Source organism: Carassius gibelio, chromosome A1, assembly GCF_023724105.1.
Source record: "Carassius gibelio isolate Cgi1373 ecotype wild population from Czech Republic chromosome A1, carGib1.2-hapl.c, whole genome shotgun sequence".
NCBI lineage: Eukaryota > Metazoa > Chordata > Actinopteri > Cypriniformes > Cyprinidae > Carassius > Carassius gibelio.
Window position 1 is genome coordinate 12,654,843 of NC_068371.1, and position 15,333 is coordinate 12,670,175.

A 15,333-nucleotide genomic window follows, 5' to 3' on the forward strand; every position below is an offset into this window, starting at 1 on the left:
CAGTTAGAAATAGCTCGCAGCTGTGTGTGCACAAAAGGTTTCAGATTTATGAAACCACGCATACGCCAGAACCTCCACCCTGACTCCTCCCTGAAATCACCATATATGGAGCTTGCAACACGCCTAGTTTTACTATGCATAACCTCGTCTGCACATAGTTTCTATGCATTTTCCCACCCACATGACACCATTTGTAACACCGTCAAAGGTACAAGACATTAAGGAAATATGAGATACAGAGTATAAATGCCATTTGTGCAATACATATACATTTTTATTGCTAAAAATTATCCTGTATCCTTATGTTTTAGAATAAGTATATCACAATATCCATTAAAATAAATAATAATAATTTAGAATATAGTTTATCTTATTCATTTCCACTAGTCCAATAGTTTAATGCAGTTTTGCTCATAATGTGAACATCTTTTAATTATTTTTAGTGGGAAAATTTTGGTCTATTTTTATTTGTGTAAACACAATTATCTGACTCTGCGCGTCACAAATTATTTTAAAAAGGAAACGTGCAAATCTTGCTGTTTACTTCAAACACAAATGGTATTTTTCATAATGTTGTGGAGATCCCTTCACATGACATCATCATGTCCGTGCAACTGTGGTTGTACAGTAAGCTATAAAATCATTGGTCCTATTCAAACAGGACAATAGACATTCCACCGAATCCAGCAGTGTCCACCATAATATCGAGGTGTGCATCATTGATAATTTTTTCTCACTAAAAATATTTTTCTCCTAACACGAGATATGCAGTTTACTTTAAAGATAAATTATTCTGTACATAAAGCACCCCTTGTTGTCATTAAAAAATAACAAACCACAGGAAAAATAATCAAGTGCATCCACTACAAATAGGCTATGTCTAAATTCATATATTTTTTTTTCAACTTCTGAGTAATGACTTGTAAAGATCATGTAATTTCAGTCCTTATCTCCGTTAACGAGTTGTAACGAGTATGTTTACAATGTAAATGTATACGATGAAATAGAAACTAGAAAAGTTTGAAATTGTTATTTACTTCATTACTATTCTCCCAGCAGGAAAACAAAATAAAGTCTGTACGCATGGGTCTGAGAGATTGCGTGCAGGTGTACAAATTTTCCCTTCAAGTTTATTTTTCATAAATCCCTGTAAGGAGAAGCTGTAAGGTTTGTGGGACAGTGACTGTAATGTATTTGACTGTAACTGTATGCTGAGTTGGACTTTTTCAATTTTGGAGATTTTTCATTCACAACAGGAAATGCCCTATAACTGTAGCCATTTAATGTGATTAGCCACAGCATGTGACTTAAATAATTTAATGCATAATTTCAATGCCTTACTAAAGATGTTGTAGATGTCACACTCTCTTACTGTCCTCACTGGAATGGGAAGAGAGGTGGACATTAGAAATAAGCATACAAAAGAGGACAAAGGAGGAGATTCCTTGGACATGAGAGCTTTAGCATGCTAGAGTAAATTCTATTACACTCTGAGTGCTCAGTAGCTCTTGAGGTGTAATTGGAGCTGAGCCCTTATAAATCTAAGGCCGGCAGTTAAGGAGGGTGATGTGTTTTCGAAAACATCATTTACAAAACTCTCTGTAGATTTCATCCCTAAAAGTCTATGTAGGAATAAAAGCTAGATTTAGCATATATATGCACAAAAGTGTGCGTCAGAATATGTGCAAAAAATATCTTTATAGATTCCTATCAGAGGAAGATCTCCACCTCGACTCCTCCCCAAAATCACCATATATGGAGTTTACAACGACTAGTTTTACTATGCATAACCTCATCTGCATATAATTTCCATGCAAATTCCCATGCACATGACACCATGTTTAACACCAAGACATTAAGGAAAGATGAGATACAGACTAAATTTGTGCCAGTATACTATATATACTGTATACTCTCATTCCGGCGTAATAATCAAGGAACGTGGCTGCCATACAATGGGTGCTGCCGGAACAGTGATGTTACGCAGCACCTGAGACTAGTCCCCAGCAACGATGCTATTGTTGCAACTACACAAACTGTACTGGCCAAGAAAATCTCAACTTTTTATTTGATGTCAGTCTGAGCACACGTGGTACCTACAAAAGAGTCAAGTTTTAAATAGGAAAAATAAAGAAACTCTTTTGTCGTTTTTAGATAGATGCTAGCGGTCTAATCAGATTCAATGATCTACTGTAAGCTAAGCTAAAAATGCTACCGCCAGACCCCAGAGATCAGCTGAATGGATACGAAAACAGGCAAACTCAACTTTTTTCAATCTAGGGGAGCTTAAAAATGTGCTTATTTTCAAAAAAAGAAAGAAAAAAAAGAAAGAAAAGGGGAGTGTTCCTTTAAGGTGTAAATGAGGCATTTTTGGTCAGTGAAAGCCAATCAAAGTCAGGTACTCTTACATTGACTCATAACATTAAATATGGACAGGTTCCAGCCAGTGTGCTTTGTGTTTTTTTTTTTTTTTTTTTACAAATGGCATATGATATTACATTGCAAAGATGTTCCACCAGTGTCTATATTTTTATCAGTTAAAACCTAAAAAAAATTATGAAAATTACCTTTCTTTGTTAATATTATTATTATAGGTTTTATTTCTTAATTCTGCTTTCTTTTGTTGTGTGCTTTTGTCATTATTATTATTTTTATTATTATTATTGTAGATTTAAGCTACAATTTATTAAACTTTATAAAATATTGTATTTCAGTTAATGGTTTTAGTTTTAGCTAACTATCTGTGAAGGATGTTGTGACGAGTCAATATTATTTATTGTTTTAGCACCCAAAACTATTAATTTATTTATTTATTTTTCCTGTTTCATATTTTGTAAATTAATACACTGACATTCATACATAGGTGTGACTTCAGTTGCCATACTTCTAGGGGTCACATTATGTGTGTGTTTTTTTTATTTAAATTTATTTAATTATTCCTATGTCTAGTATTTATATATGCATTCACATATATTTAGTTTTATTGAGTCTGGTCATAGAATGAGAAAACATGTTGATGGTCACAATAGTGACCGGTGGGATAACAGTGAATAGGTATAATTAATAATTATTATAATAATAATTAATTATGCAAAATAGAACTACACTGTAGGATATTAGTTAAATGGGTCCTTATACTGCATACAAAAGGGGGGAAAATAGCTTATTTTACCGAATTACACTGCCCTCTATGGGTCTCTCTCTCTCTCTCTCTCTCTCTCTCTCTCTCTCTCTCTCTCTCTCTCTCTCTCTCTCTGCCTTTTCTTTCTTCCTCCTCTCTCTCTCTCTCCGATTGTCTTACCATGGCCATCACCCTTCAATTATGCTGTTGCGTAAAATAAGATAGAGAGGGCAGTGTGCGAGCAACATATTGTGCACGATGCTCTTATTTTAAGTCCTCTCATGAATATTGTACCCTGCCCCAAATTCACAATTGATCTGACGACAGTACAGCAACAGTGAGCCAATGGAAATCCAAGTTACACTAGTTGAACCACTAGTTAAGATGGCAACACATCTCCAAAGACGGATTTATGGGAACCTCTTGCCAAAATAATAATAATAATAATAATAATAATAATAATAATAATAATAATAATTATTATTATTATAGTAATAATAATAATTATTATTATTATTATAATAATAACATTAAAAAAATAAAATAAAACGGACAAAACTGCATTGGAGGAACCAGATATCAGCGAAGAAATCACATGTACATCCGGCAGTATACAACGCGATACCAGCCGTACCACTCTCAAGCGTCTTGGGGATGCCTACTTTGGCCGTCTATTTCTGAGAATAAAGGATAGACTGCCTTGCTTGTGGATACATTTTGTTTAAAATGGACATTGCACTGGTTGGATTTTGCCAGGGAATGGCGATGCACATCAAGATAAATTCCTAAACTTATGCTGTTCCTTTTTTTCAGCCCGCTGACAGTCACGTTTCCAGGAGAGTTTGTGATACCCGAGCTAATCACGAACCATTTCACGGATTATTATACAGTCGAGCTAAAGAGGGACCGGTGTCTTCAAGGTTATGGATTTGCCGTGCTCATGATGCTTTCGAATTGACCACGTTTAAGCGGGTAAGAAACATGGATTGTCTTTCAAAGCAAAGCAAGCAATCGCACACGAAGCCCTGTTTTGCTGCGGCTGGAGCTGTCCGTGGTGCTGAAACACAGTTATTGCGCTGGTATTGACAACTGCTTCTTGAACAATTGTGTCGGCTTGTGAACTATTCGGTTATGAATGCGGTACACAACTTCATATGTGCTTCACAAGCTCGCGGCACTAAATTTATGAGCCTCAGTTATGAGGCATTACGCGTTGCTTTGGAAAGATCGGCTTGGGTCCGCGATGAATGAGCTGTTTTGTGATGAATCTCTTTTAGTTAAATTGTTGTTTACTTATTTATTGTTTGTATTCAATTTCTACACAGTCAACATGACCAGTGTAGACTGTGGATCATATTATAGCGCATCAGACTCAAGTGTTGTATCTACGTGTGTGTGTGTGTGTGTGTGTGTGCGTGTGCGTCTAATTGTGTGTTTATGGGGTGAGGGGGGGGGGGGGGTGTTTCGCATGAATACAAATGCTTCTACACAACAAAATGTTTTAATATAGTATTGTTTCCATAAAGATAGAATCGTGATTTAATAGATGACGTCGCGTTTTGCTTTTAATCAACTCGCGTCTTTCTCGCCTGAGAGATGAGCTGTGACTGTCACATACAGCATCAAATAGAGAAATTCAATGTAAACACCTCTGTGAAACGTATATGTGTCTTGCACTCCGAGGCTTAACTTCGTTACTCGTTAAGAGTTTATAAAAACTGGAGTAGTCGGATATGTGGGGTGAGTACGAAAAAAAATGCATAAGGGTCTCTGGTTTGAAACAAAAATGACTTTTAATATATTTTAAAACGATTTGTGTAAATATAGTTAAAAATTATATGTGTATGTGGACATCTGTCTCGTTAAGCGGCAGATGCTCAAGTTGGAAACAATAGAGATGTGTCTATTTGTTCAGTGAACGAGCAGCTGGCTTTACGTGTTGTATCTTTGAGTTGAAATGCCTCCGGTTTATATCTTGGAAATACATTCCCAAATTTCGTATGAAAAGTTTTTTTTTTTTTTTTTTTTTTTTTGCCAATCGATGTTACTTTAAATTTCAAAGGAGCGAGAACGTTTTCTCTCTTTTTTGTTTTTAGAAATGCCGTGATCAAATGTGGTTGTATTTGAAATATAATGATAATTACATAATACACATGATGTATTGTATTGAATAAACAATGCATTTGCTAGGGGGCATTGATAAAGTTTGGTGTGAGAATATTCTGATATTTTTAAACACAGACAGCACTACAAATTATATTTAATCAATTTAAGACCCCTTGCAATGCAAAATTTAGGCTAAAGAACAGCGCACATCGCTTATTTATACCAGTATCTGCTTTTGCATTGACTAGGAACAATTTGCTTTACATAAATGGGAAGTATCCTGCACATTTTAACTGAAATATTCCCATAACATAATGGTCCAGCATATGTAGTTTTCAAATGCAGAGAGTGCATGTTCATGTAACAGACATTCATCACGTCTTTTCCTTTTCTAGATGACACCCCAAACTACAACTGCACTACCGTGAGCTGGGTCATTCCTGCAAAAGAAAATGAATATCTGGATACTGAAAATATTATTGCTGGTTGCCACATCTCTGAGTCTGATTGAGATGTATGACAATTATGGAGAGATCTGTAAGAATCTGTGCACTTGCGAGGAGAAGGAAGGCATTCTGACGGTCAGTTGTGAGAACAAGGGCATTGTGAGACTGTCGGAAATAAGCCCAGTGCATTTTTCTATATACCATCTTTTGCTGACAGGTAATTTGCTAAAAAAACTATCTGTCAATGACTTCATCAACTATACAGGAGTTACCATTTTGCATTTAGGTAATAATGACTTATCTGAGGTGGAGAGCGGGGCATTCAATGGACTCCAGGGATTAAAGAGATTACATCTGAACAATAACAAAATAGACATTATTAGGGATGACACTTTTGTCGGACTTGAGAGCCTTGAATATCTTCAGATAGACTATAATTTTATTAGCACTATTGAACCTAATTCTTTGAGCAGGCTTCATCAACTGACTGTGCTGATTCTCAATGACAACTTGTTGTCCTCTCTGCCCACAAACATTTTCCGAAATGTGCCCTTGACACACCTGGATCTTAGGGGCAACCGCTTAAAAATGTTCCCTTATATTGGCCTTTTGGAGCATATGGATAAAGTAGTGGAATTACAGCTTGAGGAAAATCCTTGGAATTGTTCTTGTGAGCTTATTGCGCTTAAGGCTTGGCTGGAGAGCATCGCCTACACAGCTCTGGTGGGGGAGGTGGTTTGTGAGACTCCTTTCAGGCTCCATGGCAGGGATCTGGACGAGGTCTCAAAGCAGGAGCTGTGTCCCAGAAGGGCCATATCAGAGTATGAGATGCGCCCTCCACCCCCACTCAGCACCAGCAGCTATTTCCAGACCACGCCAGTGGCCGTGACATCATCAGCCACATCTTCAGCTGTCCTGCGATCCTCATCTAGGCCAACCAAAGGCACTCGCCAATCCAGCAAAACCAAGTCCAAGCCTACTTCTCGAATCCCAGCAATCCCCTACAACTACGGGCCCATCATTGCTTTTCAGACCAAATCTCCTGTGCCTTTGGACTGCCCAACCACCTGTACATGCAATCTGCAAATCTCTGACCTGGGGCTAAATGTCAACTGCCAGGAAAGGAAGATAGAAAACATATCAGATCTGAAGCCCAAGCCATACAATCCTAAAAAGATGTACCTCACAGGGAATTACATCCCTGTCGTACGTAGATCTGACTTTGTGGAATCTGAGGGACTGGATTTATTGCACCTGGGAAACAATCGGATAGCACTCATACATGACAGAGCCTTTGGGGATTTAATTAACCTACGAAGGCTGTACTTGAATGGCAATTTAATTGACAGACTCACAGCAGATATGTTTTTTGGGCTAAAAAGTCTGCAGTACTTATATTTAGAATATAATAAGATTCGAGAGATTGTAGGTGGCACCTTCCGCTTTGTGCCCAACCTTCAGCTACTTTTCCTCAATAACAATCTTTTAAAAACATTGCCAGGAGACATCTTCTCTAGTCTGCCTCTCTCCCGCCTCAACCTTCGCAGCAACCACTTTCAAAACCTGCCTGTGAGTGGAGTTCTGGACCAGCTGAAATCCCTGGTTCAGATTGACCTGTTCGAGAACCCTTGGGATTGCTCCTGTGATGTGGTTGGCATGAAAATCTGGTTGGAGCAGCTGAACACTGGAACAGTGGTCAATGATGTCAAATGTGTGACTCCCAAGCAGCTTGCAGGACAGGATATGCGGGTCATCCCTTCTGAGCAGTTATGTCCAGATTACTCTGACATCATTGTTTCCACCGTGGTTCCTTCTGAGGAGCCTTCAGCAGAGAGAATCACCACAACGGAGACACCCCAGAGGTTTAACACCCCTTCCAGTAATGTTCCTTTGTCTGTCCTCATTCTAAGCCTCCTTCTTGTTTTCATTATGTCTGTCTTTGTGGCAGCCGGCCTATTTGTGGTGGTGATGAAGAGGCGTAAAAAGTCTCAGAGTGACCGTACCAGCACAAACAATTCAGACGTGAGTTCCTTCAACCTGCAGTACAATCTCTATAGCAATCGCTCTGTCCCCAAGGTCAAGGCTCCAGCAGGTCACGTCTATGAGTACATCCCACATCCGTTAGGTCACATGTGCAAAAACCCAATCTACAGGTCCCGGGAAGCTAATGCTGTGGAGGACTACCCCGATCTTCATGAACTCAAGGTCACCTACAGGAGCATTGCTGAGCAGGACCAGGAGGTCACTTTGAGGAGCCCCAATTACACAGTGAGCACCATTGAGCCTCGTGAGCAGCCATCCCCCATTCAGGATGCAGAACACTTCTTCAGAGGGATCCTGGAGCCGGATAAATCCTTATCGTCATCGGGCAGCAGGTTTGAATATAAGTACACTGGGCCTGTCCCGTACACATACCAACAAAACTTCGACGTCAGACGACAGTTCTTACATCCTGAAGGAATACGAGAGACTTTGCTATATGGTACAGCACCAAATACTGTTTTCCTGGAGCCTAACAGAAATGAATATTTGGAACTAAAGGCAAAACTTCAAATAGAGCCGGACTACCTCGAAGTTCTTGAGAAACAGACAACACAGAGCCAGTTTTAAATCTTGGTCTATCTATAAATGCAGTATAAGCATTTACCCGTTAAACGGAATCAAACTGGAGTGTGCCGTGGCACAATATACACCAACTTAAAAGAAGAAAAAAAAAATCCAAAACCTACAGAGGGGTGTGCCAAACTATGTTACATTTTAATTTCTGAACCACATGGCATTACAGAAATGACTAAGAATTATAATAAATAAACAGAGCTTGCGGAACTTGGATGAAAGCACGAGTTGTGATATAAAACTGGCAATCCAAAATCTATTTTTTTAAGTCAATAATTGAATACACATAAATCTAAATGTACAGGTTAATCGCACCCAAATACATTTTCAGGGATATAATCATACAGATATAGTGAATTTAATGGGGTCAGGGAGGGGTTTCACATACAAGAATGAAAAAAGAAAAGAAAAAAAAAAAAACACCTACTGACAGAAACACTATACAGCAGCGCGTCCAATCGAGCAGGACAATTTCTCTGCTTTAGTCTGTAAGTAAGTACTGTATTTATTGGTATACTCTCTGCCATATATTTTCAAAATTTTTTTCACTGCTCATAAATATTATATGTGTCATGTCTCATGATTCTCTGTAAGAACATTTTGTTTGTAGTTTCAGATCACTTACTGCAGCTTGCATTGTACAAGTAGCTTTTTTTCAGCAGTGGCACACCCCAATGTCGAAGAGAAACTTTGCATTATTTAGTGATTTTAAAGATAAAGTGTCTTTGTATGCTGTCTGCACTTTTTTGGAAGATGAAAGGCCACAGGATCTTCCCTGCTAACATTAGAATATATATTATATATTAAAAATGAATATGTGTATTCATTCTTAATATGTATTTTTAATATGTTATATCAAAATTCATGAATAATAATTGAAGTAATAATTATGTTGTGTAATACTGATATTTTAATGTTACACCTATTTTTATACAAGCATTCGCAAATCTCTTACCCTTATCGTTTTCATTGTTTTGATTGCTTTACACTTATTGCACTATATTGACCAAAATATGTTTCTGTCATCAATAAATATGATGTCCAGTTCTTATAGATATTTGTTGGAAATGAAAAGCAGCTTGATTACAGCTTTCACCAGGTAACCAGCAATTGCAAACCCACTGTAAGTTCACAGGAGTTCATTCAATAGCTCAAATCAATACACTAAGCCTGGTACTCGTTGAACCTCTCAACTCAGGTAGATTGTATATATTTGTTCTGCTCGCAAACCCCTTATTCTTCAAACAGGAGAGTGGGACACACAATATGGTGCTAAATAGGCTTAACTATTCTTATTGTGTGGAAAACAACAAGAAATCAATAATAACTATTCTGCTCTGCTAATAATAGAGGTAAACTACTATTACCAACAGGTGAAATTATATCATTCTAGCAGTATACAAGCAGATGACTTCAAAATGAGGGTTTGTATTAAACGATCGGAAAATGCTTTTGGAGATTGCTAGTTGTTTAGAAGCCCTTGGATCAATGGATTATTTGAATGTTACTTTGATCTTTAGAGGTGCTTTAAAATAACTTCACCATTTGCCCTCTGTACCATGACGGACTTAAATATTGGTACAGCTGTATCTGCCGGTGGATTGTAAATTGCTGTGTCGAGTGTTGGGAGGGAAGCTGACCCAGCCCTCTACTCAATGATAAAGAGGTCTGCTTTGTACCCAGTGCCTCACTAGGCTCAAGGGTCCTATTCCACTTTGAGCCTGATGTGGATCTTTTTATAGCTGTGGAAGATGAAGGCTGCATCTGAGGATGAGGGGGCGTGAAAAAGTTGGGTAACCTGACAACTTGTCTTTATAAGCTGAAAGGGGTCAGACACAATGTTGTAAAGCCACGCAGGGGATATTATGAGAGGACCGACCTTGTCATATTGTTACATACTGATGTGCTGCTGAGGGATGTTCATGTAATTAATAATGTGCAAGGGTTGATTGTCAGGACTGTGCTTTTTTTATTTTATTTGAATGCTTAACTCTGTAAACTTATTTTCATGTTTTGGGTTTTTATGTTGCTTGTTTCTTTGTATTTTTTAATTCCAGAAAATCTGGATTAGCAGGCATGAATAAAACTTCACTCCTGGCTCTACAGCAAGAAAACTTCATTTTCATCCATCTGCATCAAGGATATTGTGCAACAAAAGGGTCAAACGCCAGGGGTGTCATTTTTCTAAGGTTGTCAAAATACCGCAATTGTTACTATGGCAAGTTTAGGATGCATTTCTGTGCAATATGGTAAAGCATGTTCCCAGCCCCATCACCAAAATTATCTACATTTTAATGCATGCTCATTCCTCGTACCATTAGCTGATATTGTTTTTGGATATTAGCTAATGTGCGCTCTGAACCAAAAGGTTTGAACAGTGAGGGCTGCATTACTAGTTTTGGTGGCTCAAAAGTAAGACGAAGAAATCAGTTGCATTTTCCATATCTACAAATCGCAAATGATGCCTCTTAATCAGCGTAATGGGTTTTGGAGGGGCTGTCAGGGGACACTACGATGTTTCATTTCCCCACTGATTATTTCACTTATCCTTTTTTTTTGGGGGGGGGGGTGCAGTATAAAGGACCAGGGAGGGAGATGGCATGCGACTGACGGCATTTGCAATTGAGTTCAAGGAGCTTTGGCTAATTGAGAAGGCAGCGATGATATCTGACAGGCACCAATGAGTCTGTTGATTAGTTTAATCATGGTATTTAATAGAACTCCTTGAGCCATGGGGAAACGTTAAAGTGCGATGATTTTGCAGGTTGGGAGTCATTTAAGCCCCTGTAACGATGCTGGTTTGCCATCTGGCCTGGAGATGATCAAATTTGATCTTGTTTGATATGTATTGCAGATTTGTTTACACACCCTATTTTTTTATATTTTTTATACTATTATTATTATTTATTTATTTTTTTCAAAGGTTTAGTCATTTATTTGCGCATTTCCTTTTTTGATTTGTGCCCTTGCTGAATTATTTGGCTCTGTGTGTGGGTCTTTTTAAGCAGATTAATCATATGTTTTGCATTACATGCATCTAAGCAGGTCTGTCACTGTTGTACAGTGTTGTTTGCGTCTCTGATTTTATTATTATTATATATATATATATATATATATATATATATATATATATATATATATATATATATATATAAATATATATATATATATACACACACACACACACACACACACACACACACACACACATGTTTGTTTTTGTGAAAAGTGTGGACATCCCATAGGCGTAATGGTTTTTATAATGTAGAAACTATATATTCTATCGCCCTTCACCAACCCTAACCCTCACAGGAAACTTTGTGCTTTTTTACTTTCTCAAAAAAAAACTCATTCTGTATGATTTATAATCGTTTTGAAAAATGAGGACATGGGTTATGTCCTCATAAGTCATCCTCTCCTTTTAATACCTGTGTCATACCCATGTCATTATACGAAGTTTGTCCTGATATGTCACAAAAACATGCCATTTATTGGAAACCAGTAAATGTAATGTGATACATAAATGATCTCTGTTAAGGATCAGGTATGATTTCTGCTCTTATAGCTATTATCAGTTATTTCCTTCTGTTTATATATTCATATTTTCAAAATGCATTTATAAGCATAAATATATTCATTTGTTATTTAATTTATTATTATTATTATTATTATTTTATTTTATTTTATTTTTTTATTTTTTTATTTTTTTATTATGGCTAGCTATGGAACAAGCAATATTCAATTATTTAATATGCAAAGTCGAAAGATTCATTGGTTGACTGATTGATTAATTAATTCATAAATGCATTGATTTATTCATTCATTTTTTTTAATATATTTTCTTTTCTACTTTTGATGATACACATATAAGCCTGATTATTGTGTATTTAAAAAAACATTCACTTATTTTCACACAAAAATCTATTATTTGTATCCGTATGACTGACATATGTCTTTCATCAAGTTTATTTGTTTATGTGAATATGTGAAATGGATACATATTGTATAAGCAATTCAAATACGTTTTAGATGTAGACCTTTAATGACTGTACTTTAATTTTATGAAATATCCAGTTATATTCAAGATATTGTTCTGCTGGACCTCTTTCGGCATGCGGCTGAGGTTATGTAGGACATGCTACGTAATGCAAAATGTAAAAAAAAAAATATTGCTTTACTTGCTCAGGCTATATGCCAAGAGCTAATGGAGATAATTACACACTGAATGGTTTAGGGGTTTGTTCCTGTTTGTGTTTATCTTAAAAATCAAGTGTTCAGTAGAATCCAATCAATTTGGACAGTGGACAATGCCTAATTTGGGTTTCAGTGGGGCCCCTAGAAGCAAATAAAGTGGTTCATAAAGTATTCAGATTGCATACTTCATCCATTCAAATGAATAAAGTGTGCTGCTCATAGCCAAGTTCTCGGATGCTGTGAGAAACACAGTTAGCCATGCTTTTGGGCTAGTAACTGCCAGCTGTCACCATAGCAACTAGACACCTGTTGGTTACTGGCTAACCCAAGGGAAATTGCCGTAAACATGGCTAACTGTGCTTCTTATGAGTGCATTCATATACTTCAAATGACATCCAAAGTGGCTTCATCTTTTCGGACTGTTGAGGAAAATTGTTTTAATTAGTATATTTTTGGTGAATTAGCAGTTTTAAACTGATAGAGAAATGAGCGTAACAAAGAGACACCGAAAAGGCCCCTCTGCAGGAGCTGCAGGCTGTGTTATGTGCAAAAACACGACTAATTTGTTTTCGTCTCAATTCCCTTTAGATTTCATTGGGCTAAACTAACAACTGAAGCAAAGAGAATTAGAAAGGAAACCCTGATGTTGACGTCAACGCAGCGATGCTGTTCTCATTTCACAAGAGCTAAATATAATTTAATGTAGGTCAGTGTGAGTTTGGAGATTTATGTTTTGGCTAAAACTTGTAGATGGAGATTTGTCCAGGGGCAAAGTTTTCGTTTGTGAATCTCTATCCATGTCCTTGTTGAAGAAAACTACTTCTAGAAATACTTCCAGAAATACATTTGAATGTGCAAATGTTATACAGATACCACAAATATTTGACAATCTTTGCAAAATTTGACTAAGTGTTTTCCTAAGAGCGTATTATTTTGCTGTTTTGTGTGAATAATTCAACATGTTATTTACTGTTCTATCCCATGTAATGGCAAAAAAAAAACCTCCTCTTGTATAAGTGGCAAATGTGATCTCATTAGTATTTATAAGCATCTGAAACCTACATACAATATTTTATAGATGTATACATGTTTATAAGTCCTTTGAGATCTATAGAATATTAAATGTATCTCTAATATTCCTAAAATGAAATGAATTAAATGATACATTTTCATTTATTCACCCTCATATAGTGAACAATAATCTTATGTTTTTCTGTGGATTCATCCTGTAGCATTATAAAATATATTTTTGGTTCAACAGACAACCATTGCGTTTTCTTACCAGCACCGGTTCCTTTGAAACGCTGATGGGTTCTGTGTTGGTTTAGACCTCATGCTGTATTTATTGCTACATTTTTTGTATTTATTTTTTATTTGTTTTCACAAAATGGCACCTAGCGGCCACAGTAACAATGCCGTTTGATAAATGGCAAGAGTTGCATTACTGGCTCCTTGCATCTCAGTCCTTGTTATGACTGTAAATACATACATACATACATACATACATACATACATACAAATTAAAAACATAGGTTTATGTATCACTCATTGAGTGTTTCAAGCCGTTTGCCGGTAACAACAGGCCTTACATCATAGTCACAGAACAGCCAAACTCACATTGGGTGAAACAGGGAATAATGTGTTAACATGTTTTCTGATGTCATGTACTTTATTGTTAATTAATTACATTTCCCAGCAGTTGGTGCATGTAATGCTAAAGACTCGAGTTTATTTCAAGGGAATAATATGTCACTTTAAAGAAAAGCTCACAATGCATACTGCAATGTTAAAAAACAGACAGCAAAGAACTGACTGCACTGTCCCATTAAATTTGTACTTGAGCAGTGACTGTGGGCAGCTGGAGTGCAAACAGTTAGTTTTTCCTTGCATGCAGTGCATTTTCATGTCCTCCACATAAAGTGTAGAGATTGCTGTAAAATAAATAAATAAATAAATAAAAAATTAAAATGTGTAAAAAAAAAAAGAAATTACACACAGTTTTAAAGAATGGAAATCATATGTTATACAATATCAAAATTATGTAAAATTGCTGAATTGTATATCATTACACTAAATGGCTTTGGGAACTTTGGCCACTATCTTGTCATGATTGAAACAAAAAAAAAGAAAAAAAAAAAAAGGAAAAAAAGTTACTAACAATTAATGCATTTTTAAAAGCAATATAATTTCACCTTTTTATAACTAAGTAAATCCAGTTACTTATCCAGTTACATCCTCTAGGAAGTGCCATCATTATTTGGAGCGATAACAAACAGCATTAAACATCAGTAAATACTAGAACTTAGAAACATCTATCTATCTATCTGTCTGTCTGTCTGTCTGTCTGTCTGTCTGTCTACATATATATTTTATTAAACAAGTTGTTTTTATAAAACTATTTTGAAATAATACTTTCCGTTTCCTTTCGAAATAGGCCAAGTAAAAGACTAGAGAATTTGTAAATTAGTTAATTAGTTATTAATAATAATAATACTAATTATTATTATTATTTGTAGATTGAAACGTTTCAGCATGCAACAAATGCAAGCACTACTATTACCATGGAATGTTTTTTTTTTTTTTTTTTTTTTTTTTTTTTTTATGCTCCTGTAGATTTAAGCATTGCCATTTCTGGAGGCTTATGGGTTTTGCTTGACGATTGCTTCTGGTTGTAATGTAATTTTCAGCACAGAAATGTGCAGATACACACACACACACACAGTTTTTTTTTTTTTTTTTTTTTTTTTGCACAAATCATGCTGGATTGAAACATAATCTCCCATACATAAAAATGTTGTTTCATGCATGACTCATGCCCATTATATGGAGATGGTTTCCTATGGATGTTTT

General features: G+C 36.2%; 1 protein-coding gene across 1 annotated transcript; it reads left to right on the plus strand.

Annotated features, from left to right (window-relative positions):
- Positions 1–3,535: 3,535 nt before the first annotated feature.
- LOC127995978 (SLIT and NTRK-like protein 5) lies at positions 3,536–10,801 on the plus strand. The gene is made up of 2 exons (XM_052591916.1): positions 3,536–4,093; positions 5,623–10,801. Exon 2 carries the CDS (start codon positions 5,680–5,682, stop codon positions 8,281–8,283), a length of 2,604 nt encoding a protein of 867 aa, XP_052447876.1. The 5' UTR covers positions 3,536–4,093; positions 5,623–5,679; the 3' UTR covers positions 8,284–10,801.
- The last annotated feature ends 4,532 nt before the right edge of the window (positions 10,802–15,333 follow it).